This window comes from Ostreococcus tauri, assembly GCF_000214015.3.
Source record: "Ostreococcus tauri WGS project CAID00000000 data, contig chromosome 15, whole genome shotgun sequence".
Classification (NCBI taxonomy): domain Eukaryota; kingdom Viridiplantae; phylum Chlorophyta; class Mamiellophyceae; order Mamiellales; family Bathycoccaceae; genus Ostreococcus; species Ostreococcus tauri.
Genome location: NC_014440.2, coordinates 51,508 through 75,908, shown reverse-complemented (window position 1 = coordinate 75,908; position 24,401 = coordinate 51,508). Strand labels below are relative to the sequence as shown.

The following is a 24,401-nucleotide window of genomic DNA, read 5'->3' as shown; positions in this document are numbered from 1 at the left end:
TAAATGATCGATTTCAAACTCTAGGTTGACTGTACAGTGCTTCTAAATCACGTTTCCATCGCGGTCGCCTCCGCGGCGGCGCGCTCTTCCGCCTCCTTTTTGCCGAGGCCGCCGAGACTGTCCTCGTCAATCTTTTCTGATGGATAGTAATGGAAGTGCAGCTCGCCGACGTCATCACCGGTGACCTTCGTCCAGCCGTTCTTGCCGACGTGATACACGCTCACCGTACCACCAGAGAACGCGTCCCGGAACGTCGCGTGGTAGATAGCGCGCCGTCCCAGCTCGCACGCCTCCTTCACACTCAGGTCCCATCTGTAGCCTTGGTCGAGCACCCCGTACGCGAAGAGCGAACCTGAACCGACGCTGAAGCGCTGACCCTTCAAGCGCGTACCCTCGCTGTCGACGTAATACAACCCAGGTCCGTTGAGGTCCCACCCCGCGATCATCGTCCCCATCGAAAGTCCGCGTCCCTTATAGCTGTAAAGCGTGTTCGCCAACAACTTTGACGCCGCCCGCACAGTGATTCTCTTCCCGTTCTCCAGCTCGTGCAACCGGCACTGAATACCGAGATTTCTCTGCCAAAACTGACAGTCTGCCGCCCCACCCGCCATGGTACCAAGCAAAAATGGATTGATCTCGATAACCTTTTTCACCGTCTGACTCGAGATGTACGGCCCTTGCGACGCGCGCGAGTCCACCGCGATCACGATTCCGTGTTCGAAAATGAACCCCAACGTCGTCGTCCCGTGCGCCGGTTTCACGTAATTGATCACTTCCCTCTGAAACGCGTCGAACTGCGCCGTTCAAACGTCACGCAACTCGTCAGTCATCAATACTCACTCCACTCGCGCGTCTCGACGCAGCCTTGACCTAAAACCGTTGTCTCGATCGCGAATCTCTCAACCTATCCGTCCCTTCACGCGCTCGAATCGCTCGACGTACGTCCTCGACCGCGGGTGCGGTGAAATTACTCGCGTGCACGCTGTTCGAAACGCCCTGAAGCCTGCGTACGGGGACGGAAACGCGCGCGATCAGTCGATCTGCGTTGGTTTTTCGTAATCTGAGATCTCAACGCGAGTCTCAACGCGTTCGCGTCGTTCGAGGGCGATCGGTCGGTGTAACGCACGCCTCATCGCGGTATTTTGTCGACGCCGCTCCTCGTTCGGTGTCGTGAAGAAAGCTCAGGTCGAGGTTCACGCTCATGGCGAGCGGCGCGAGAGTCGCGGACTGCGGCGACGCGCGGAGCGGCGAGCGGCTCGATTTGAGTGATATCGTCGTCGGTCGAATGACATGAATCGCTGACTGATGTACAACAGTGGCTAGGCTATAATTGTTTGACCATGTACGTTTCCTCGAGCTCGTACCCGAGTTTTCGGTAGTAGTGTCGAGTGCCGACGCCGGATATGACGGCGAGTTTGGCAGAGCCGTGCTCCTCGCGAGCGATGCGCTCAGCCTCGCGCATGAGAAGAGTGCCGTAGCCTCGGTGTTGGAATCGTCCCTTATCTCGCGAGTGTACGGCGACGGCGGTGCCGTAGACGTGAAGCTCGCGCACCATTGAACACTTGCCCTTGAGCACCGGTGACGTCTTGGCGGCGGTTCGTCCGCACTTACGAAGACGAAGGAGACCGACGAGAATGTCCTGTCGAGGGTCCTCGTAGGACAAGAACGTCTCCCAACTTCCGTTGGCGACGTAATCTCGTCGCACGAGCTCAACGTGGGTTGGAGCGACGCGATTGTGTATGTCCTGCAAACCGACCTCGCGCGTTCGCACGTCTCTGCATCGCAGTCCCAAATCGGCCATGCGCGCCATGGCGAGCTCGCGCAGGTTCCCTTTCTCCACTCCAGCGGTGACGAGAGGCATCGGAATGTCTCTCTGCACTCGATACACTCGAACCCACGGTGGGACCAGGGCGAGGATACGAGCGACCAAATCTACGAGTCGCTCCGGATGATAATTTCTATACTTGCCCGTGCGCCAGAGTTCGTACAACCCGGTGCCTCTGATAACGAGCGTGGGGTAGAGCTTCAAACCGTCCGTTCTGAAATCGGGCGATTCAAAAAACTCGCGAAACGACTCCAAGTCGCGCTCCATCCCTACGTTCGGGAGGTCTGGCATCATGTGCGCGATGACTTTGAACCCCGCGTCTTTCGCCAACTCGAAACACTTTTGCACCGCCGCCACGGTGTGCCCGCGATTGGTGTCTCGAGCGACGTCTTCGTATATGCTCTGTAATCCTATCTCCAATCGCGTGCACCCGTAAGAGAGCATCTGACGCAGATGCGGGGACTGACAATAATCCGGTCGCGTCTCGATCGTCAAGCCCACGCACTTGGTCCGACTCTGCTCTGACGCCCTCACAGCTTCGTCCACGCACGAGCTCGACGCCCCACTCAGGGAATCGTGTAAATTCCTGATGAAATAATCCCTGTAATCGGTCGGCAAGCTCATGAACGTCCCTCCCATCAATACAAATTCCACTTTATCCACCGCGTGGCCCAACCTCCGCAACTGATCGACCCGTCCTCGGCTCTGCGCGTACGGGTCGTACCTCGCACGAATCGCTCGCATCGACGTCGGCTCGTACCCGGTGTACGACTGCGTCGAATATTCAAAATCCGAATCCGGTCCACCCGGGCAGTACACGCACACGTTCCCGGTCGTCGCGATGTGCGGGCACCGGTGCGGTTTGCTCATCACCGCCACCACCGCGACCCCGCTCGCCGTCCGCACCGGTTTCGCCCTCAGGCGCGGCATCAGCGCCTCACGATGCTCAACCGGCACCGCCGCGATGAGTTCGGTGAGTTTCGGCGATCTCGACAGCGCGTGCTTGCGAGCTATCGAGTTTTTCAACGCGTTCAGGTTGACACCGAATCCATTTCTCTTCGAATCCTTCGACGCGCCCGCGCCCGTGTCCGCGATCAGGGCGCGGACGATCTCGGCGATCGCGGCGACGCGCCGCTCGGGCTCGGTGCGCCCGTCCGCGGGCATGTCCGCGGCGTGCGCGCGCGCGTCGACGTCTGCGGGTCGACGTTCGTCCCGGCGGCGGCCGAGTCACCGCCCTCTTCGCGACACTCCGTCGCGCGTCGTCGCCGCGACGCCGTGACGCCGCGACATGTCGCAGATATACGTCAATGAACCCGCGACGGAGGGTAAGGTTGTGATCACGACGACGCACGGCGAGCTCGAGGTTGAGTTGTTTAGCAGAGAAGCGCCGATGGCGTGTAAATCCTTCGTGCAGCACTGCTTAAACGGATACTACGACGACTGTGCGTTCACGCGGTGCGTGGAAAACTTTGTTATTCAAACCGGCGACCCGTCGAACACGGGAAGGGGTGGGACGAGCGCGTTGGGGGATGGGAAGGAGACGTTCGCGGATGAGTTTCACTCGCGACTACGATTTAACACCCGAGGCCGCGTCGCGATGGCGAACGCGGGGCGGAGGGACACGAATGGGAGTCAGTTTTTCGTCACCCTGGAGGCGTGCGAGTGGTTGAACAAGAAGCACACTATTTTTGGGAAATTGGTCGGCGCGACGATGTACAACGCGATGGAAATCGGAAAGTGCGAGACGGATCGGGATGATCGACCGATCGATCCCGCGCCGAGAGTCGTACGAACAGAGGTGCTGATGAACCCATTTCCAGAGATCACACGCGCGGTGCGAGTGGCGAGCGCGGAGGACGTGGAGAACGCAGAAGATTTTAGAAGGAAGAAAAAGCCGAAGAAGAAGCTCGCGCTCTTATCATTCGGCGAAGAAGCCGCGGACGAGGAACAGGCGCTTGCAAAAGCGCCGAGAGGAATTTTATCTTCGCACGATGTTGGTGGCGATGACACGCTCGTGAGCGCGGATGCGGAGGAGACGCGCGAGGCGCTCAAGCGCACGGCGATCGAAAAGGCGGCGGCGCGTGAGCGTAAGAAAGAAACCGAAGAGGGGGCTGACGGGCGCGACGGGCGCGGTGGTGGATCCTGGGATGTGGAGGAGAACGGCGCCAACGCTGACGCGGCGTCGTTTCAGGATCGTATGCGAGAGAAGATGTTGGCAAAACGTCGCGAGATGGGTGACGTGGATGGTGGCACGCGAGAGATTGAGCGAGACGCGAAAGAGCGCGCGGATAAGCGAGAGATGAAGGAACAGCGTAGAAGAGAGAAACAAGCTAGGGCAGAGGAACGCAAACGTCGCGAGGTGACCAAGCTGAAGAAGCTCGGGCTCGGGAAGCGCGCGGTGCGAGACGAGGAGGCGGCGCTTCTGACGAGCGGTCAAGTGCAACGACTCGAGGCGAGAGCGCGAAAATCGCGCACGCAGGATCGTGAGAAGGAGACTCTCGAGCGGTTGGCCGCTTTCAACGCCGCTCTCAAGGGTCCGGCGAAGGAGAGCGGGAACGAGCCATCCGCGGCGAGCGCCGCCGACGAAGAAACCGGCCGAGCCGGCGTCTCTCGATTCGTCCCTCAAGGTCTCTATTACATGGACGACGACGCAGACGACGATGACGACGCGAACGACTGGCGCTCTCACAAGCTTGCGTTCGTCCCCGAAGCCAAGCGCAACGACGCCGGCGCGTACATGGCGTCCGTGGACGATTATGAAGTCATCGATCCTCTCTCGGTCTACGGCAAAGCCGTGGCCGAGGCAAAGGAGAAGAAGCGTGCCGCGGACGCGTCCAAGTCCAAGCGATAGCGCATTGTGACTGTACAGTTAACATCAATCTCGATCGTATAGAGCGCGCGCTCGATGCATATCGCATTTCCCACCCAGCTCTGTAACCGTCGCGTGCGTGCCTCTCCACGCCTCACTCCGAGTCATGCCCGACGCGCACGCCGACGCACACGATCTCCCGAGCGAGGTCGACGTCCTCGTCCAGGGCACCGGGTTAGTGCAGTCGTTGATCGCGTGCGCGTGCGCCAAGCGCGGAGAGAGTGTTTTGGTTTTGGATGAAAATAATCAATACGGCGACGCTTTCGGCGCTTTCGAAGCATCCACGGGCGCGTTCGACGCGTTCACGAGCACGTGTGCGACGAATGCAAACACGTTCGGACGATGGACGACGGACGCGGGCGAGAGACCGTCAACGCGAGGGTACAACGTGGATCTGTGCGCGCCGCGAGCGACGCTCGGGGCGGACGCGTTCACGGACGCGATGATCAGAAGCGGCGCACACAAGTACTTGGCGTTCAAAGCGATCGAGAAGACCTTTGTGTACGGCCAAGGTGGGTTTCGAGTCGTCGCGAGCGATCGACGTGAGATGTTTGCCGACGCGTCGATGACGGGCGCTGAGAAGCGGGCGCTCATGCGGTTTCTGAAACGGACTCGAATCGTAGCGATGCGGGACGATGTGTTGAAGCGGAGGAGTGGGACGTCAGGAGAAGAAACAAACGTACCCGCGGGCGCGCCCGGGAGTGAGTGGGGGGAGGGAGCGTTCGGAGAGGACGACGCGGGCGCGGAGGCGGCGGAGGCGCTTCGAGTCGAGCCAAACGAAACCATGGAAAGTTATTTGCGACGACAGGGTCTGAGCGACGCTCTGGCGGCGACAGTGACGTACGGTTTAGCCTTGCAAACGAGAGCAGGGAGCGACGCGGGTCAAGGAATGGAGGATCTGAAGACGTACGCGCTGAGCGTGGGAAAGTATGGGCCGCAGTTTGGTGCGTGCCTAATTCCAACATACGGAACTGGGGACCTTCCGCAGGCGTTCTGTCGAGCGGGAGCCGTGAGCGGGGCGACGTACGTCTTGCGTCAGGGCGTGCAAAGGGTTGATATCGACTCGAACGCGGTCGCAACTGTGGTATCTAAGGGTGGGCAGGAGATTCGTGTCAAGCGTTTCGTCGGGGCGGCGCCTGAACTCTCGGATGGCCCGCGATTGGTTCACGTCGTGTGTGTGTTAGATGGACCCGTCGTTCGCGATTTCGGCGAAGTCTTGATCGTTTTTCCACCGGGAACCGTGCGAAAAACGCAGTCGACGGCCGTGCGCGCGCTTCAGATGAGTTCAAACACAGGCTGTTGTCCGGATGGCGTGTATCTCCTGTACCTTTCAAACGTTGTTGATGAGCATGAAGACGATGCGTACTCGAACGTGAACGCCGCACTGGACGTATTGGTGTCTCGGTCGTGCGAAGAGACGTCGACAGTAGCGAGTGTCTTCGATGACGGCGCGCAGAAGCCGATCGTCATGTGGGGAACGATGCATTCTCGACGATGTGGCGTCCCGGACGACGTGGAATGCGTTGCGTCCAACGCCGCGCAGTGCCCCTTTCCCGACGAGCTTTTGACGTACAAGGGCGCTGTTGACGCAGCAGAGCGTGCGTTCGCAAAATTGTACGGCGCCGAGGAGGAAATGTTCCCGCCAGTCGAGATATCGACAGAGCAGGTGGAGAGCGACGAGGACTGAATGTGGATGAGCAAAATTAGAAATGACAGGCGCAAACTTCTCGGCTATACACTAGTACTCTAGAGAAAACAATGAAAGAAGAGATACATGAGCGCGATCCTACCCGACTAGTTCTTTTGTCGTTTAGTGTTGATCTTCGGGTTCTTGCAGATCCGAATGCTCTTTGGCGTGACTTCAACGAGCTCGTCGAAAGCGATGTATTCGACGCAGTCATCAAGGCTCATTTCCTTGGACTCGTTGAGAACCACAGTGGCGTCTTTGTTCGATCGAACGTTCGTGGCCGCCTTCTTCTTGCACACATTCACCTTCAAGTCGCCGGCGCGCTGGTGAATGCCGACGACTTGACCTTCGTAGACGTCGATGCCCGGCTTGACAATCAAGATACCGCGATCTTGCGCGCTTTGGATGGCGTAGGAGGTGACTTGGCCGGTTTCGTGCGCGACGAGGGAACCGTTATCGCGCATCGAAATGTCGCCGGACCACGGCCCGTACTCGTCGAAGTTGGTGTTCAAGACGGCGGTACCGCGCGTGGCGGTCAAAATGGCGTTACGCAAGCCGAGCAAGCCCCGAGTTGGGACCTTGTACTTGAGTCTGGTCGTTCCCTTGTCATCGGTTTGGAGATCAAGCATTTGGCCCTTGCGGTTGGAGAGCATGTCAACGCAGGATCCGGTGTACTCTTCGGGCACTTCGATGAATGCCTCTTCATACGGCTCAATCTTGGAGCCGCTCTCGTCACGCTTCGTGATGACTTCCGGCGGGCCAATGGTGAACTCGTACCCTTCGCGTCGCATTGTTTCAATCAAAATGGTGATGTGAAGCGCACCACGACCGCAGAGGATGAAGGTATCGGCGGTGTCACCCGGTTCAACCTTGAGCGCCAAGTTGCGCTCGAGCTCCTGGTCAAGGCGAGACTTCAAGTTTCGCGAGGTGACGTACTTACCTTCTTGACCCGCGAACGGAGAAGTGTTGACGCTCATCGCCATACGAACAGTGGGTTCTTCGACCTCAATCGTCGGGAGCGGTTCAGCGCCGTCAGCCATGATGGTTTCGCCGATCATGACGTCGTCGAGGCCCGCGATGGCGCAAATGTCACCGGCGCCGACAGAGTCGATACCAGTTCTGACAAAGTTATTGTAAATGAACACCTCGTTGACCTTACCGTTGCGCGCGTCCTTACCCGGGACACCGATCTTGACGTTCGTCGACTTAGACATGGTACCGGCGCGCACACGGCCGAGGGCGATACGACCCTTGAAGTCGTCGTAATCCAAGTTGGTGACCAACATTTGTAGCGGAGCATCGACGTCCGCGGTCGGACCTGGAACTTCGTTCACGATCATCTCGAATAACGGCCCGAGGTCATCTGCGAGCTGATCCGGCTCCGGACCGGCGATACCCTTGAAGCCCGAGGCGTAGATGACCGGGAACTCACATTGCTCGTCCGTCGCGCCGAGGTTGCAGAACAAGTCAAACGTATTATCGACGACGTAATCCGGACGAGCGCCTTCGCGATCGATCTTGTTCACGACGACGACAACCTTGAGTCCGATTTCAAGCGCTTTTTTGAGCACGAAACGCGTTTGCGGCATCGGTCCCTCCACGCTATCCACCAAGAGCAAGACGCCATCGACCATGTTCAACACGCGTTCAACCTCACCACCGAAATCGGCGTGCCCCGGGGTGTCAACGATATTGATCTTCTTATCTTTGTACGTCACCGCCGTGTTCTTCGACAGAATCGTGATCCCGCGTTCGCGCTCGAGATCGTTTGAGTCCATGATGCGCTCCTCAACCTTTTCGTTTTCCCGAAACACCTTTGACTGCGCCAACATCGAGTCGACCAGCGTCGTCTTCCCGTGATCGACGTGCGCGATGATGGCAATGTTACGAATCTCATCTCGCACCGTCGCCTTCCCGCTCTGCGCCGCTGCTTCGCGTTAAAATTCACTTCAGGTCAGTCTCTCGCGCTTTATCGCCCCGCGCGCGTCTACGGATAAGATGCGTTCACGCTCGACGACGTCCTTCCGCCTCTCGATCGTCCGCGAACCCCTCCAGAACGCTCAAGCGCGCTTTCTATTCTCTCTCGTCATCGTTCGTTTCGCGCGCTCGCGCACGTACGCTCGGCGACGGCTCGCGTTTTCACGCTCGACGACCTGGCGGCGGCGCCGAATCGTCGCGCGTGCGCGACGATCTCGCCTCGACGCCGCGGCGTTTGGTGACGCGCGGCGGCGACGTGCGCGACGGAGCTCACGGCGGTCATTTTAAAGGGCGTCTCGCGTGCGCTCGAGGCGTCGCGGTGTGCGGAGACGGGAGTGCGCGCGCGGGTGACGTGAATCGACGTCACCCGAGTGTGCAGTAGGGGCCTGTCCCTTCGGATGGGAGCGACGCGAGCGAGGGGGGACGATGACGGCTTTCGCGAGCGACGCGACGACGATGGGCGATCGAGGGTGAAATGAGACTAAACTGCTAACGATGGAGCACCTTGGAGAGGTTCACGGCGGCGGGCTCGCCGTCGATGAGGGTCCAGTGCGCTCGATTTTGGGCGTCGAGCGAGACGCCGCCGGGAAAGAGACGTTCGTGGGGTCTCGGGGCGACGCCCAGCGAGCGCCAGAGGGCGACGACGGACTCTTCGATTTTACGAGCGGCGCGAATCGAGAGCGATTCGCCGCTCAGCGTGAACGGTTCGACGCGAATGGTGAACATCCCGTGACGGTTGCCGAAGACGACGTCCGTGAGATATCTGTCGCCGACGAAGATCAGTTCTCGAGCGGAATTGCAACCGGGGAAGTTCTCCACCACATCATCAACGTCCCCAGCCGGTTTCTTCGTCGCGTGTCGAACGAATCGCACCCCCAGCGCGCGCTCCATCGCGTCCGCCTCCTTTCCATCTGGGTCGTACTGATACAGACCCGCCGAGTTACTGTACACCGCCACGTTTTTCTCCCCGAACGCCTCTTTACACGACTCCAACGATCTCCTAACCCTATCATTGATCTCCATCGCGTATGGCGTCGTCAACGTGTTATCCTTGTCGAATATAACGCCCTTAAATCCCAACGCTTTCAGGTGCGCCCAATCCACCTCGCTCGCGTCCCGACACGCCACCTGCGGCATCGCCAGCGCGCGATCCGTCAACGTGGACTTTATGAAGAGCTTAATCCCGGCCGCGTTCACGCTTTGCATCGCCTTGGAGTAAAAGCTCGGGGCGTGTGCGGGCGGTGCGTCGGCGCGATCGCTCGAGCACATGGCGCGCAGCGCGGAGACGCGAGCGCGCTGACGCGTCGTCGTCGTGGGCGCGAACGAAGCGACGGGACGAGCGAAACGATCGCGTGCGGTCGATGCGTGAGCGACGCAACGGCCGATGGACATCACCGAGCGCCGGTGAGTGAAGCGCCGCGGGCGGGCGGCGAGCGGGACGCGTCGCGACGGCGCGAACGGCAACGTCTCCACGTGATTCGTTAAATAGTTGATTCGCTCGTTCACGCGCTCAGAGGGAAGATGTTCGACCCTTGAGATCTACCGAGCTTACGGAGCTCTAGCGTGAGATCTTCCTGTGACATGCTCTCCAGCACTCTGAGGTCGGCGGCGTAGACAGAGACGTCAAAGTTTAACGCCGACGCGCCTTGCTTTTGCGGCGACGCGTGCGCGTTCGCCAGCGCACTCGCGTGCATCTCGCACCATAACATCATTCGATCGTACGCCTTCGCCGCGTCCTCCTCGTTGTCGAAGCATCCGAGCGAGGTGGGTTTGCCGTTTCTCCTGAACTGCGCCTCCCATCGGCCCGTCGGGAACGTTTGGTGTACGCCTCGGTATTTACTCGTGTACGTGCGCCCACTCGAGACTCCTTTCTGCCTCGCAACCTTGTGCACGCTCTGTCTCCCTTCACCGCGCCCGGGCGAGGCCGAGAGCGAAGAGCGGCTCGCGCTTCCGCCGGACGCCCACTGCGACCGTACCGCCGGTCGCCACGAGTACGATCCCCCGTGCGCGCGCGCGGCGTCTCGAATCTCCCATTCGTCCCACGATCGAACGCGAATCCCGATCGCGTCCATCTCTTTCGAGTCTCTCGTCGTCCCGATCTGCGTCGAATCACGAACGTTTCGTCGTCAGTCCATCGCGTCCGCGCCTCGAAGCGCGTCCCCGTCGCGCGTCGCGGGAAACGAATCGAATCTCTTCCTCGTGCGTCGCTCATGATCGCGCTCGACGCACTCTGATCACGTTGCATCGCTTCTCAGACGTCGACGCTTCGTTTGCCTTCGATGAAGCGTCTCGCATCGCGACGTCGTCGCGCGAGGCGTCCCATTCCGAGCCGTGTTCAGCATGCGCTTGTTCCCCTTGCTTTGCCATGTTTTGAGACGGTTCGAATTCCACCGATGAACCCCCACGATGACGCGCTCGGAGGACGCGGACGTGACGTTCTGACCTTCACGCGCGCCCGAAGGCGCTCGGAGGAACGTCTCGATGTGACGCTCGGCGAGCGCTCGCGGGACGCGAGCGGACACTTTTTGGCGGATGAGCGCTCGGCTCCGTACAAGCATACAATCAATCAATACATCTCAACGTCACGGGATTCAGATGAGCACTGAGTGGCGAGGCGAGAAGCTACACGCGCTCAAGGCAGACTTCGGTGGGGCGGTGGTAGGCATTGCGCGGCGGCCAGGAGAGCGTTGAACGAGCCCAGAGTGTGTGCTTTTTCGGTTGACCGAGTTTGAGTCGCCGATGGATGAGACCGTCGATCGAGACCACCGACCGGATGGGCAATTTTAGCCCGGAGATCATGAATCGTTTGATTCGTCGCAGAGCGCTCGATGACCTCGCGGAGGACTAGGATCTCGGCTCGCGTTGATGCGATGGTTTCCAGGAGCACGTGCATGTCTCTTCGCAAGGCGTTTTCGCTGTTCTGCACGACTTTCCTCACGCCGCGTAAAAGCGTCGCACCGAACGCGTTAAAATCAAAGTTGAAATTATTTTCACCGTCGTCTCGGTTCGTCGGTTCCTTCTTAGCCTCTTTACGCTGCGGTTGAGATTCGGTCAACGAAAGTGCTTCCTTGTTCGATTGCTGAATCACTTGCGGAAGGTCACCTCGATTTATAGCCCATGGACTTCCGTCTGGACTTATCAATTCATGTCGTTGAAGGAGCGCCATTCGAGGCGGAAGCCGACTTGAGATGCGATGGTTACTGATGGAGGCGGGTTGAGGATTGGCACCTTTCACTCGCGTCCGGCGCTCGTGTGCGGCGATGGAGTTTACATCCTTCTCCGGCGACGATCGCTTTAAGCCGATTTGAACGGGAGCATCGTCCAGAGGAACCACTGAAATCTCCTCTTCGTCGCTCTCAACATCATTTCTATGACTAGGCGGATCGCGAGACACGCGTTGGTCGTCATCGACGGCCGAATCGGTCTCTGATGGGACCGCATCGTCGTCATCTTGACGACATCGTCGGCGCAACGCTTCGTCAACTTGCGAAAGCGTCCAATTATTACGAAAGTAAAATCCCTTGTTCGGTATTTTGTACACAATACCAACGCTGTCGAGCGCCTTCAACGCACTCTTCACCATGTAGGCTTTTGTTCGGCAGCCAACGTCCTGGAAATGTCGAGTCGCCATCGTCTCGTCAGTCTCGTCGAATCCGTCGCCTCGCTGAGTCAAACGCTCGATCCTCCCAGCTCGCGCACCTTGACTTGAACAGTGTGCGTTATTATCAACACTCCCGGAAGTCTTCTAAACCTAAACGAGCCCGCGTCGACCTTCGATCCATAGATCTTCTTGGCGGCTTTGCAACAGTGCGCAGCCATGACGGCGTTGCTACGCGAGAGGTTTTGAACCTTTTCCTTGAGCTCTTGCAAAGCGTCAACGTCGCCGTCGTCGTCTTCGGTGGACATGAAACGCGTGCGAGACGATACCGAGCGTATTATGGAGTTTTCGAGTGCGCGTCGTCGCGTGCGCGTCGCCGCGCAGTGAGGCGTGAAGTGACACCATGGTTCGCGTGGACGGAGCGACGCGACTGGCGCGCGTGAGATCGAGTTCGATTGATCGAGCGGGAAATCGAGCGAGAGCGAGAGTGGTGGTTTATGAGCGTACCAGTATACCAGTTTACACAAGTTCGAGCTAAATGGCGTGAGCGACCGCTTCGTCGCCTCACGCTTCATCCCCATCCCTCAAGTCTCGGATTGAGCAGCGAAGCTCGTTCGAATCCGAGAGTGCTGCCCCACCTCCGCTTATTTGCCGCCACCGCCGGCATTTCTAGGCGGCGTGCTCGGACGCGCACCCATCATACTACCGAAACCACCCATGAGCTTACGCTCGGCGGGCTTCAAAATTTGGAAGCTGCACATCAAGTTTTCGTCCACTGTCATCATCGCGCCGGCATTGTCGAACTCTCCACAGTAGTTGGGAGCAGAGAACACCGTAACGAGTTGACGCTTACCGAAAAATTCGTAACCATTCTCCACCACCTGATGCGCTCTAACCACTAAGTCGAAATCAAACTTGGCGAGGAAATCGCCGACGACGTCTGTGCCGTAAGTGTACGAAACGCCTCGATCGTTCTCTCCCCAGCCTTGGATGTCTGCGTCTGGATCGCTCCACAAAAAGTCACAGAGCATCCCCATGTCCGGGATATCCGTCGGCCTCTTGATTTGAACTATCTGCTGCAAGTCCTTAAGCTCTGGACTCGGTCCACCGTGGATGCAAAAGATCTTTTCGTCCACAATTGCAGCGAAGGGCAAGCAGTTGAACACGTCGCAAAACACGCGCCAAAGCTTTATGTTGTACCGCCGCTTGCACTCGTCGTAGAATCCGTAGATTCTACTGATCGAGTTGCATTCGTGGTTACCTCTGAGCAAGAAAAAGTTCTCCGGATACTTCACCTTGTATGCCAGGAGCAAACATATCACCTCCAAACCTTGCTTTCCGCGATCAACGTAATCCCCCAAGAACAAATAGTTCGCCTCCGGCGGAAACCCGCCGTATTCGAACAACCTCAACAAGTCCGAATACTGTCCGTGTACATCCCCGCAAATCTTCAAAGGCGCCTCCAGCTCAAGCAAACACGGCTGCGCAAGGAAAATTTCTCTGCGTCAAGCAAAACGCGAAACGTAGCGCTTTCGTCAGTCTCTCGTCCTCCATCGCGTCGTCGATTCGGCATTCTGCGATGATACGTCACCCATCCGTTCCTCTCTCACGCCTTCCAACACCCGAGCGCGCGCGTCGTTGACCGATGAACACATCCACCCGTCTCGGATCGCCTCTCGCGCGTCTCGCCATCCGCCTCCCGACCCGCCTCGCGCCCACGCGATCGCGCGTCGTCCCATCGCGAACGCCCCATCGGCGAGGCGTATTTTCACACCATCCACCACGCCCTCGCGCGATCCGCGCGCCCCTCGCGTGACCAAGAAACCTCGACGATCTCCACCATTCGCGTAAATTCGCGCGCGATCTCCACCCCTCGCGTGCTCGCGTCTTCGCGCACGCACCTCGCCGCCGCGCACAGCGCCCGGATCTCCCCCTCCGCCAGCTGCACCGTTCGATTATTCGGCTGCCCTCGAACGCTCAACAAACGTTCGATCACGCTGTCGACGTCCAGCGTGGTCGTCATCGTCGATCGCGCGCGATCGTTCGAAATGCCGGCGCCGACGTGCGTCTCTCCGTCGTCTCTCCGCCGTCGCCGCCGTCACGTCGTCCGCGCGCGGTCGATGCGAACGCGCGGGTTTTCCCTCGGCGCGTCGATCGCGCGGCGCTCGACGCGGCGCGTCGCGGTGTTCGCGCCGTCGCGCGGCGGCGTCGCGCCCCGTCGCGGGTTTCACGCACACTGGGTCACGTGCACAGACCGTCTGTCCCGGTAATACGTACCGCGTGTCCGATGTTTCCTTGACATAAATCGTGCCGCATCATCGCATCGCCGCGCGTCGGTGGCCGACGCCGCGCCAAGACGGGCCTCGCGGCGATGCCGCGCGGGGCCGAGGACGTCCTGGACGTCGTCGCGTTGCGCGGCGCGCGCGGCATCACCGCTCGAGCGCTGTGTGCGCGCGTGGCGAGCGATGAAGATGCCGGCGCGGTCGTTGGCGAGCGACACGCCGAACCGAGCGACGACGACGCCGGCGACGCGCTCGCGATGGCGCTCGCGTGCGTCGAGCGTGGTGACGTCGAGGTAGCACGGCTCGCGAGGACGTCGATGGGGGACGATGGCGATGTCGAAGGGATGGCTGGAATTGGAGCGGGCGACGCGCGGGCGAAGCGCGTCGTCGAAGCGACGTTGGACGCGAAACGACGCGGTGTGGTCGAGTGGGGGATGGATGTGACGTTCACGGCGACGCGTGCGGCGCGCGCTCGAGCGCTCGGGATCGGGGATGAGGGGACGTGGGAGAATAAGCTGAGCGAGAACGCGCGCGCGGCGCTGGAAATCGTCGGCGCGCGCGGAAGGCGCGGCGCGACCGGTTCGGAGATCAACGCCGCGAACGGTGGGAAGAACGCCGATCATCTGGTGAAGGCACTTCTCGGGGCGGGGTTGGTGGCGATCCGCAAGACGTCGGCGCGCGAGACGGGTGGGAGCATTCAGAACTTGGTGTACCTCAAGCGTTTTGAGCCGAGCGGAAAGTCGCACGACGCAGAGAGAGGGGATTATTACGCCGCGTTCACGAGAATTCTGAGCGAAGCGCAGCAAGGCACGGCGACTTCGAAATTTGTGCGCGAGAGTTTGCTCGCGGAGTTTGAAAATTCGTCCCTGTTCAAGGGCTTAACCTCCACAGCGAAGACGAAAGTGTTCTCTCGGGTGAAAACCGACCTGTGCCGGGGAAAATTCATAGAGCCAGTCATGAGTAATCTCGGCGATGCCGTACGCTTGTTGAAACCGTACGACGTGATGGAAGACGAATTAGACGGCGAGGACGAGGACGAGGACGACGGGCTCGACGAATCCTGGTGGACGGGTCGAGGTGTTCGAGGCGGAATTGTCATCGAACAGACGTTGGAGACACAAGTGTGCCAACGCCTGCGCGAGGCTGGTCGGGCGCTGACGCAGGAAGAAATTTTACGTGATTTTGACGTGGCGTCGAGGACGCTCGAGAAGCGGTTTAGTAAGATGCACGAGGAAGATGAGCTGTTCAAGCGGGTCATGGTGCAGAGAGGCAAAACGAAGACGGCGTGCTTCGTCGCAAACGACACCTCGAGCGAGGCCAGTGATAAACGTCAGGGCGACGATGGAGGTGGACGGATGGAAATTAGGACGAAAATGGATCCAATGCTCGTCGATGACGCGTCCAGGCGGCATGATTTAGTCCTCAAGGAGTTGCGTGGGAAGGGTTTTCTATATGTAAATCGTTTGGGCAAATGGCTCGCCGACGCGGAGGGAGGAATGTATAAGCGCGTGGATAAAGAGTTGATAACCGCTCTCGTCGATAGTCTCGTCGATAGCGGTAACGCGATAGTGCTTGACATGGCGCTGGCGTACGACTCCAGTACGGAACGCCAGCCGGACCGAATACTCTTTCACATTGACTACCCGTTTGATCCCGCGAGCGCTGAGGACGCCCCGTTCGTCGAGGCGCTCAAGGAAGATATACGAGCGACAGACGTCGCCGTGAGACAATCAATGAGCAAAAAGCTTGCATCAAACGAAGTTGTGCGCATCGAACCGATGGAAGTTACTCCTTCATTGGTAGCGCCGATCGCTGCTTTGCCTTTGAATGAGCTCACCGACGTAGAAATGGAGCAAGTGCAAGATTTTGACACGCGAGTGTATCGAAATCTAAACGATTTCCACGCCATTGGCTTGGGATACATCAGAGCTTTTGTTGTTCGTCTCGAGTGTTTACACATGTACTTGGTCGCGAAAGTGTTCGGAGCCGGCATTGAGGACGGCACTATTAACGACGAGATCCTCGGCGATTTGATGCCGATCTCCATGTACATCAAGCTCGTCAACAGCGTTGAATCAAAGACTCTGACCGCAGAAGATCTAGACGAAGTGAGAGCCGAGGCATTACGCGGTAAACTCATGCGGGATTTACGACGGGGACTACGGGATAAAATGCGGTCGGTACAAAGCATGAACAAGCTCAAGAAGCGCTTGACCGAGCTCGGGCTCGCGCACGAGGCACCCAAGTACGACCAGTCTACGAGTCAGATGTTTTACACTCTGAAGTTGACTAAGAGTGCACGTTTCCAAATCAAAGTAGCCAAAGTAGATGACGATGACTCGTGGAGCAGAGACTTTGACGTGACGACAGCGGAGGGTGCTAAAGAGTATTGGAGCACTCTTGAGGAGACGTTCAAGGGAAAGCCCGGGATGGACAAGGCGCAACCAGCATCAAGCATCGATTATCCGCGTCTCACGTCGACGCGGACGTGGGCTCGAAAGTACGACCTTGGTCTGGAAAATTGCGTCATCCTCACCGATCGCTTACGAGAGTCTTGGCGTACTCTGCTCAAACTTTTGCTAGTGCAAAGAAACATTTCATTTGACGAGGTGGACCTCGCGGATGAATCGTCGAGTAAAGGAGCAGCTTTAATGGCCAAGTCGATAGAGTGTCTCGCAGAGAACGGATTACCAAAAGAGGACGCGCTTCGAGCTGAACAGCTCGCTCAGGACGTTGGAATACCCGACCAGAGCGGCCTAAGTCTGGTGAAGGAAATCTGGCGAAACTACTGCTATCGAAGAATATGCGCCGCCGTGACCGATGGTATTATTTCATCACAAACAGGCGCAAGGGCACTGAATCTCTACGCGAGGTCCGCGCGATTTAGAGTCACGAGGCGCTTGCCGTACCGTTCATGGGCGCTGCCACAAGGATCGCGCAGCGCTCGTAATCCTGCGCGCTTGGAGGGATTGACATCTGCTGTGTCTCCGCCAAAGCCTGCATCGGTGGCGAAAGAAAACTTGGACATAAACGTTTCGGAAGCCAATGAAGTCTTTGATGACGACGATAGCGATGGAGAGTACAATCTCGCCGCTGGCCGAAGAAAGGCTTTCATCTTCGGTGCATCAGAGGACGAGTTTTTGGTTTTCTGTATGATTCGATTCATCGCGCTGTCGGGAACAAATGCCTTCAGAAGCGAAAAGAGAGACTACAGAGCATCGTTGGTGTACAACGACCAGATGTGGCGATCAAGATACCCTACAGTTAGGCAACGTGCCGTCGTCGATCGCTGGAGAAGACTCACAGTCGGTGAAGGGGACGGGGATGAGGCCATGAGCAAGGTGCGTCACGACGCCATCCTCAGAATTGGAGCAGAGTATTATGAGCGTGGCGCGCGCGCGCGTCGCGATAACGCACTTCCACACAGGCCGTCACCGATACCCAAAAGTGAATTCGAAGTTGAGCGATGGGATGAAACGTGGGATGGAACCGGCAAGTGGTCGGATGGCGTCGCAAAGCAAGTGTTGCAGTCGACTCGCTCAATCTTAAGAGAGTTCCCAATCTCGTACGATTTGCCGAAGAGAGAGGCACCGAGACCGAAGCTGAAACGTGAAGAAAAAGTGCGGCGTATTCGTGCCGGTAGGACATTGACTGAAGCAGACGATGATATCATCCTCGCTCGTCTGGCACCCATTGCATTTTTACGTCGGCGCGCCATCTCGTTTCAAGATGAGAGCGGTGACAGTGATGAAGAAGATGTGAGCGATTACGACGACGATTCTGACGTTGATGAAGAACTTTCGACGTCACTAAAAGGAATGCGCGCATATGAAGTGTCGGCGTCGCGCTTGGAGGCGCTCACGTGCGCTCAACATCTTTTGGATGCAGACAAGCCAAAGCACGTCTCTTGCGTAGCTCCAAATGGTCCACAACTTTTGGCTCTGTGTTCCGCGCTCGTTGATCAGAAGATCTCCATGTCCACAACCAATGAGACCGTGACGAGCGCACTCCCTCCGGCTTTTGACAGTTCAGGCGATTCCGCGGGTGTTTACTTCAACTCACCCAACGTTGCGCTCAAGTCGCTTCACGGCGTGAAAATTGAAATCCTCGACTCTGAGAATTCCGCGGTGAGCGACGTTTCAGGACCCATTGATTTCCTTCAAACGTCCAATGAGAATGTTAAGATGGTGGAGCCTCACTGCATGAAAGTCATTCAGGGGCGAGATCGCGGTATGAACTTCAATGATCTCATCGGCGAACTTCGCTCCTCGAAGATCGTCGAAGCCGCTGGGGCGAGAGGCGCGGACGCCGTGCGCCGCGCGCTTGATAATCTCACCGCGAAAGGGAGCGTGAGAGTCGAAACATCGGAGAACGAAATCATGTACTTCTGTCGGCGGACTAAGGCATCGACGTCGTGGGCGGTTGATGACGTAGAAATCAAGGCATGCGCCCGCGCCGTGCTAGGCGTCGTACTCAACCACTCAGGAGCTTCCGAGACACGTTTGATAAACTCTCTCGGCGACTCGTTCCTAGTTCACGTGATATCTCACGCCGTGAAGTTTCTCGTGGACGAAGGAGTGCTCGTTGAGCGCGTGGTTGAAAAGTTAGCGTCTGTCATTCCACCAACTCTGGGCGGATCGACGATTGGAGACGATAAAAACGTCGCGGAGCGCTTCTTCTTCGCTGACGAAACCTCAGCGAAGACGAGAGAGATATTGACTCATTGATTCGCGATACCGGTACCGTACCGGTACCAGTACCGATAGAATAAAATGTATTGAAAGTGTACAGATTTAGAACGCGATGCGCGCCTGCTCGAGCGCAGCTTCCATCATTGAAGGCGGGCGACGCGGCGGCGGATACGGACCGACGCGCATCTTTTGAGCGAGACCCCCGAGCTTCTCGCGTACCAACGCGAACACAGCGGACAGTACCGACACAGCGATGGTGTATTTGAGAGGCATGGATCGCGCGAACGTCGCGACGGCGCCGGCGAGAGCGACGAAGGTGAGAACACGTAGCACCTTGCGCACCTTGCCAATGTTTGCCAGAGCCGTCGCGCACGACTTGCAATTTACGGTGTGCGAGTAATAACGGTCGAGAAGAGCCTCGCGAGTAGTCTCTTGCGGCGGCAAGTTGGTAGGCATTCCCAGCGGCCAAGCCGGACCGCCCCCGGCGATCTCCGTGATCCACTTGCGGAACGCAGAGACGTACACGTCTGCCTTGGTGGGCATGTAGCACGACTGCGCGTACGACTTTCCCTTGATCTTTTGATCAACCTCGATTAAGCGTTCTTGCTTGTGCAAGAAAATCTGATCGTCCTCCAAGATGCTGTTTTGGTTCGTGTGCGAGAACCACTGCGGGTAGAGGCCGAAGAAGAATCGCGGAAGCGCAGACTTGAAAATGAACGGGAAGCGCGCGAGCAGTCGGCAGCGACCCGGCGTCGTCGGCACCGCGTACACCACCGTCAGCGTCGTGAACGCCTCCGTTCTGAGCGTGTGGCGCATCAACGTCGGGGCCTTGAACTCGGTGTACTGCGACCCGTACTTACCCTTTCTCGGTCCCTCCTGCCACATACCTTGGAATCCGCTCGCGCTGACGCCGTCGGCGCTCGTCAATTCCAAATTCACCGGCGTCGCGTTCTCGCGCTTCCCCACAGAGTTGTGATGGGTGAACGGCACGTGACTGACATCCATGACGTTCTCGAGCAAAGTCGCCCAATCCATTGGCAAATCGCGGAAGACGTCTTGGTACACGCAATCCGGGTCGTCAATCTCCGGAATCAACGGAAGCTCCGGAAGCGTCGCCGGGGCCTTATCCTTCGCCGTGGGATAGACCCACAACATACCCTGCTTTTCCACGCACGGATACGCCGCGACGCACGCCCGCGGGCTCTTCAACGCCGTCTCCAGCCCCGCGCCCGGTTCGATTTGCGGAATCGACGTGCACTTCCCCTCCCCCGTGAACGTCCACCCGTGATACCCACACTCGAGTTCACCCCCCTCGTTCACTCGCCCTTCGCTCAGAGGCACCATTCTATGCGGGCACCTATCCGCCACGCACCGCATCTCCCCGCTCGCGTCTCTCCAGAACGCCAACGGTTCGCCCAGGAGCGTAAACGTCGTCGGCGCCGTCCCGTCCACGTCCGACGTGAACGCCACCGGGTACCAGTGCGACCGCCACTCGAACCCTCCCGAAGCGTCACTCGAACCCGCGCGCGCGCTCGCGTCCGCGCGCGCCGCGTCGATCGCCCCCGTCGTCATCATTCCACGTCTCGGTGCGAGCCTCGACACATTCATTCGTGACCATCTCTCGCTCGCCCGCGCGCGCGCGCGTCCGTCACCTCGCGCCCGTCCCGCGATCGCCGTCGTCGCCGTGCGTCGCGATCGCGTCGTGAGCGTCGTTCGCGTCGTGGGCGTCGCGCGCGTCGCCATGATGCGGTCGTGAATGACGTCATTCGCACTCGCATCAACGCATCATGGGGTCGGCCGCGAGCTCGACCGCGCGTTCGGCGACGACGACCGCGGCGGCGCCGAAAAAGCTGTGCTGCGCGTGTCCGGAGACGAAGGCGGCGCGGGACGCGTGCGTGGTGACGCGGGGGGAGACGGATGCGCGATGCGTCGAGTTGGCGGAAAAACATCGAACGTGTTTGCGCGACGCCGGGTTCGACGTCTAGGGGGGCGACGCGCGCGGGATGGCGACCGGTGAGGGTGTGCGCGCGCGCGAGGGGTGACGGGGGAGACGTAGCGCGCGCGTTGTAGTTGATTGATGAGACGTTACAATTCATCGCGGGACGCGTCGCGGGACGCGGCGGCGACGACGCGATCGAGCTCGGCGAGCTCGTTTTCGAGATTGGACACCATCGTGGGCGAGCACGCGAATGGGGTGTGGAACACGCCCGCGTACTCGCATCGAGACGGCTCCTCGATGCTCGCCAGACGGTTCTCGTCCGAGCACTCGAGCGCGAGCGCGAGCGAGCGACTCGGCCCGTTCCAACATCCCTCGCCGTTTTCAAACTTGAGAGTCATGGATCCGGTGGCGTCGTCGACGCGCACGGCGACGTTCTTACCGAGCCGGACGTCGTCCTGCTTGGCCTCGCCGAACGGACACGCGCTGTACGTGTACTTGTCAATCTTCTGCTCAAAGCACTGTCCCGAGAGGGAGATGAGGACGTCGTCGGGACCGTAGTCGCGATCCACCTTTGCTCGAAGTTCATCGAGCTTATCGTTCATGTCGTCGAGCTCTCTGCGCGCGGCGTCGTGCGCGTCTCGTCTCTTCGACGCCTGCGCGGCGAGCGCCTCGTCCCTGCTCGGCTTGAGTAGTCGTCTCGCGCGATCGAACATCGAACGGAGTTTAGACCGTCCGGACGAGACGACGTCGTCTGCGTCGCCCTCGTCAACGCGTGCATCGATCGGCGCGTCGTTCCCGTCGTCCTCGCCGGTTTCCTCGGCGCTCTCTGGAGGGGCGTCGTCGTTGGAAATCCATTGACTCGCGATGCGTTTGCCTCGCTCCTCATCCGTCTCCCCTATGATTTCCCCCGCGTCTTCGCCCGCGGTCGTCTCCTCCGTCGGGCGTCCGTTCTCATCATCGCCCTCATCGTTTCCATTCGTCGTCGCCGCCGCGTTCGGCGCGTCGTCGTTCGGCGCGTCGTCGTTCGGCGCGTCGTCGTTCGATTTCATCTCCTCCAGAGTCCTTCGCTTCGCCTCTTCCTCCTCACGAATCTTCCGCTCCTCCGCCTCCGCCTCCTCCGCCTCTCGCAAGAGTTTATCGACCCGCTTTCGTTTCTCTCCAATCTTCTCCTCCAGCGCGTCTCGCTCTCGCTTCCATTCCTCTCGCCGTCCTCTCGCCTTGTCCGCCTCCTTCGCCCGTCGCCGCTCGCCTCGCGTCGCCTCCCTCAACGTCTTCATCAATCCCTCTCGCCTCGCTCGCGCCTCTTCCCCGCACGTGTTCGCGCACTTCACCGATCCCATCTCGCCGTCTTCGTCGCTTCCATCGCAGCAATCGCACACGCCGTCGTCCACTCTCGACGCCGGGACGCGCGTCGCGACGCCGCCCGCGTTGACGCAATAAAACCCCCGGTCGTTCCCTCGTCCCGCGCACGCCGACGTCCCGGGCTCGTCGCTCCCGTCGACGCAATCGCAGTACTCATCGTTCACGCGATCGATCGAGATCACGGTCGATGCGTCGTCGCACTGGAACGTTGTGTGTGTCTCGGTGAAACGATGATGATCGATCGGGGCGACGCCGCGTCGAACGTGGCGTCGCCGTGCGTCCGCGCGCGCGGTGTGGACGACGGTGAGACCGAGGACGAGGACGAGGGCGAGGACGTGGGGTCGACGCATCGTTCGTCGCGTCGAACGGGGCGCGGTGGAGTGACGATGCGTGTGTGATTGACAACGGGCGGCGCGTCACGGCGGCGGCGGCGGCGGGTCACCCGAGTGCGGTGGTAGATGCCCGCTCGCGGCGGCGTGTTGCGCGTGCATCATGGCGGCGTAGTACTGGGCGTAGTACGCGTGCGTTGGATCGAGATATTGGGCGTGCTGGGCGTACGCGGCGAACATGGGCGGCGTCGCGGGCGTCGCCGCCGCGAGCTGCTGTTGGTCCATCTCGCGAAGGAGCTGACGGACGATCTCGACGGCTTTTTTCACCTGTGTCGCGGTACCGACGATGCGACATCGATCGCCAGCCTTGCACCCGTCGGCGCCGCGCTCGATGTCGATCGCCACGCCCGTGCTCTCGCGAATGTTACGAATCGTGTTCCCGCCCGGACCGATGATGGCGCCCGACTTGTACGCGCACGGAACCACTTCTTCGATGATGTTCACGTCACCGTCCGCGCCAGCCTCCCACGAGTCGGCGATCATCTTTTCGATCAACGACTTTGCGAACTCGACGCGATCGCCCGGACCGGTGATGACGCACTTCTCGACGTCTCGCATGACCTCGATGCGGCACCCGGTTTGCTCCTTGAGCGCCTTGATGGTTTGCCCGGCGTTTCCTATGAGCAAACCCGATCGAGCCTTACAGTCCACCGTGAGCGTCTTCGATCCCTTGAGCCTGAAGAACTCATCCAGCTTCTCTCGAGCGTGCGCAATCTTCTCTCTCGAGCCTTTTATTTGAAGCTTTCCCTCGCCTCGCACGACTTCAATCGTGGTGCCGATGTCTTGCTGAAGCTTGCGAATCGTCGCCCCGCCCGGACCGATCACCAATCCCTCGTACTTGATGTCCATGTCGTACAACTCGACCCCCCAGGACGCCCCCGTCGCCTTTTGTGCGTCCTCCGTCTCGCGCTCACGGAGGTTTCTCGGCGCGCCCGGAACGTCCTTGGTCACGTCCACCGCTCTCGCGCGCGCCACGGCGAACCCTTCGTCATCGCGCGAGCTCCCGAGCGAGGTCTCCGGCTCACCGTTCGTTCGTCGCGCATCGTCCGCGGTCGCCACCACCGTCGCCGTCGCCGTCGCCGCACCGAGCGCCCGCGCGCGCTCCTTCGCCTCCTCGATGGCCCGTCTCGCCTCGTCCCGCGTCTGCGAGCTCAGCGCGCGCATCATCTCAATCTGCGTCTTCAACTGCACCGGCCGCCCTTCGTCTCCCCCCTCCCCCCCACGCTCCCTCGACGTTCGCCCCGACGTCTCTCCCTCCCCCGACGCCGTCTCCGCCCGCCCGCCGTCGTCGTCGACGTCCCATCGCGACCCGCGTCTTCGTCCGCCGCCGCCGCTTCGACTCGCGCTCCCACTCCCACTCGCGCTCCGCCACCGCCGTCCACGCCTCCGTCGCCACCGTCCATCCCGCGCATCCCGCCCATCCGCGCGGTGGTCCCACCGCAAATCGTCCTCGCTCCTCGACCGTCCGCGGCGTCGACTCTCGCTTCGCCGTCGCCGTCGCCCGCGATCGTCCACGCGCCCATCGACCCGGTCCCGGTCGTCGTCCCGGCTCCGCCCGCGACGAACAGATCGCTCGCGCGAGTCATCCGCGCGCGCGTCGCGTTCACGCGAACGTCGTCGTCGTCGTCGTCGTCGATCGTCGTCGTCGCTCGACGATCTCGAATCATCCCTCGATCGTCGCCGACGTCGGCTCGGCGACGCGCGGCGTCGACGCCGATCGCGCGCGGCGTCGTCGTCGGTCATCGCGCGCGCGACGCGGGGTCGGGAGCGCGCGAACGCGAC

At 59.8% G+C, this 24,401-nt stretch overlaps 15 protein-coding genes across 15 annotated transcripts; 4 read left to right on the top strand and 11 right to left on the bottom strand.

Annotated features, from left to right (window-relative positions):
• Positions 1-47: 47 nt before the first annotated feature.
• On the bottom strand, positions 48-1,203 carry OT_ostta15g00420 (Proteasome B-type subunit; the record flags this gene model as incomplete). Its single annotated transcript, XM_003083137.1, has 3 exons — positions 48-794; positions 943-1,003; positions 1,127-1,203. The coding sequence occupies 3 exons, from the start codon at positions 1,201-1,203 to the stop codon at positions 48-50; spliced, it is 885 nt and encodes a 294-aa protein (XP_003083185.1).
• Positions 1,204-1,324: 121 nt separating this feature from the next.
• OT_ostta15g00410 (Acyl-CoA N-acyltransferase) lies at positions 1,325-2,989 on the bottom strand (the record flags this gene model as incomplete). The annotated part of the gene is made up of 1 exon (XM_003083136.1): positions 1,325-2,989. The coding sequence occupies one exon, from the start codon at positions 2,987-2,989 to the stop codon at positions 1,325-1,327; it is 1,665 nt and encodes a 554-aa protein (XP_003083184.1).
• A 124-nt stretch (positions 2,990-3,113) lies between these two features.
• Positions 3,114-4,676, top strand: OT_ostta15g00405 (Cyclophilin-like peptidyl-prolyl cis-trans isomerase domain; the record flags this gene model as incomplete). Its single annotated transcript, XM_003083135.1, has 1 exon — positions 3,114-4,676. The coding sequence occupies one exon, from the start codon at positions 3,114-3,116 to the stop codon at positions 4,674-4,676; it is 1,563 nt and encodes a 520-aa protein (XP_003083183.1).
• Positions 4,677-4,800: 124 nt separating this feature from the next.
• OT_ostta15g00400 (GDP dissociation inhibitor) lies at positions 4,801-6,381 on the top strand (the record flags this gene model as incomplete). Its single annotated transcript, XM_003083134.1, has 1 exon — positions 4,801-6,381. One exon carries the CDS (start codon positions 4,801-4,803, stop codon positions 6,379-6,381), a length of 1,581 nt encoding a protein of 526 aa, XP_003083182.1.
• Positions 6,382-6,488: 107 nt separating this feature from the next.
• On the bottom strand, positions 6,489-8,641 carry OT_ostta15g00390 (Translation elongation/initiation factor/Ribosomal, beta-barrel; the record flags this gene model as incomplete). Its single annotated transcript, XM_022985635.1, has 2 exons — positions 6,489-8,308; positions 8,500-8,641. 2 exons carry the CDS (start codon positions 8,639-8,641, stop codon positions 6,489-6,491), a joined length of 1,962 nt encoding a protein of 653 aa, XP_022841098.1.
• A 206-nt stretch (positions 8,642-8,847) lies between these two features.
• OT_ostta15g00380 (HAD-superfamily hydrolase,subfamily IIIA) lies at positions 8,848-9,750 on the bottom strand (the record flags this gene model as incomplete). Its single annotated transcript, XM_003083132.2, has 1 exon — positions 8,848-9,750. The coding sequence occupies one exon, from the start codon at positions 9,748-9,750 to the stop codon at positions 8,848-8,850; it is 903 nt and encodes a 300-aa protein (XP_003083180.2).
• Positions 9,751-9,860: 110 nt separating this feature from the next.
• On the bottom strand, positions 9,861-10,725 carry OT_ostta15g00375 (DNA-binding domain; the record flags this gene model as incomplete). The annotated part of the gene is made up of 2 exons (XM_022985634.1): positions 9,861-10,457; positions 10,588-10,725. The coding sequence occupies 2 exons, from the start codon at positions 10,723-10,725 to the stop codon at positions 9,861-9,863; spliced, it is 735 nt and encodes a 244-aa protein (XP_022841097.1).
• A 265-nt stretch (positions 10,726-10,990) lies between these two features.
• OT_ostta15g00370 (unnamed product) lies at positions 10,991-11,989 on the bottom strand (the record flags this gene model as incomplete). The annotated part of the gene is made up of 1 exon (XM_003083130.2): positions 10,991-11,989. The coding sequence occupies one exon, from the start codon at positions 11,987-11,989 to the stop codon at positions 10,991-10,993; it is 999 nt and encodes a 332-aa protein (XP_003083178.2).
• Positions 11,990-12,027: 38 nt separating this feature from the next.
• Positions 12,028-12,537, bottom strand: OT_ostta15g00360 (unnamed product; the record flags this gene model as incomplete). Its single annotated transcript, XM_022985633.1, has 1 exon — positions 12,028-12,537. One exon carries the CDS (start codon positions 12,535-12,537, stop codon positions 12,028-12,030), a length of 510 nt encoding a protein of 169 aa, XP_022841096.1.
• Positions 12,538-12,600: 63 nt separating this feature from the next.
• OT_ostta15g00350 (Serine/threonine-specific protein phosphatase/bis(5-nucleosyl)-tetraphosphatase) lies at positions 12,601-13,979 on the bottom strand (the record flags this gene model as incomplete). The annotated part of the gene is made up of 2 exons (XM_022985632.1): positions 12,601-13,456; positions 13,858-13,979. 2 exons carry the CDS (start codon positions 13,977-13,979, stop codon positions 12,601-12,603), a joined length of 978 nt encoding a protein of 325 aa, XP_022841095.1.
• Positions 13,980-14,327: 348 nt separating this feature from the next.
• On the top strand, positions 14,328-18,965 carry OT_ostta15g00340 (unnamed product; the record flags this gene model as incomplete). The annotated part of the gene is made up of 1 exon (XM_022985631.1): positions 14,328-18,965. The coding sequence occupies one exon, from the start codon at positions 14,328-14,330 to the stop codon at positions 18,963-18,965; it is 4,638 nt and encodes a 1,545-aa protein (XP_022841094.1).
• Positions 18,966-19,031: 66 nt separating this feature from the next.
• OT_ostta15g00330 (Pheophorbide a oxygenase) lies at positions 19,032-20,672 on the bottom strand (the record flags this gene model as incomplete). Its single annotated transcript, XM_003083126.2, has 1 exon — positions 19,032-20,672. One exon carries the CDS (start codon positions 20,670-20,672, stop codon positions 19,032-19,034), a length of 1,641 nt encoding a protein of 546 aa, XP_003083174.2.
• A 44-nt stretch (positions 20,673-20,716) lies between these two features.
• On the top strand, positions 20,717-20,914 carry OT_ostta15g00320 (Cytochrome c oxidase copper chaperone; the record flags this gene model as incomplete). The annotated part of the gene is made up of 1 exon (XM_022985630.1): positions 20,717-20,914. The coding sequence occupies one exon, from the start codon at positions 20,717-20,719 to the stop codon at positions 20,912-20,914; it is 198 nt and encodes a 65-aa protein (XP_022841093.1).
• Positions 20,915-21,014: 100 nt separating this feature from the next.
• On the bottom strand, positions 21,015-22,580 carry OT_ostta15g00310 (Low-density lipoprotein (LDL) receptor class A repeat; the record flags this gene model as incomplete). The annotated part of the gene is made up of 1 exon (XM_003083124.2): positions 21,015-22,580. The coding sequence occupies one exon, from the start codon at positions 22,578-22,580 to the stop codon at positions 21,015-21,017; it is 1,566 nt and encodes a 521-aa protein (XP_003083172.2).
• A 66-nt stretch (positions 22,581-22,646) lies between these two features.
• Positions 22,647-24,362, bottom strand: OT_ostta15g00300 (K Homology domain, type 1; the record flags this gene model as incomplete). Its single annotated transcript, XM_022985629.1, has 1 exon — positions 22,647-24,362. The coding sequence occupies one exon, from the start codon at positions 24,360-24,362 to the stop codon at positions 22,647-22,649; it is 1,716 nt and encodes a 571-aa protein (XP_022841092.1).
• Between the last annotated feature and the right edge of the window lie 39 nt (positions 24,363-24,401).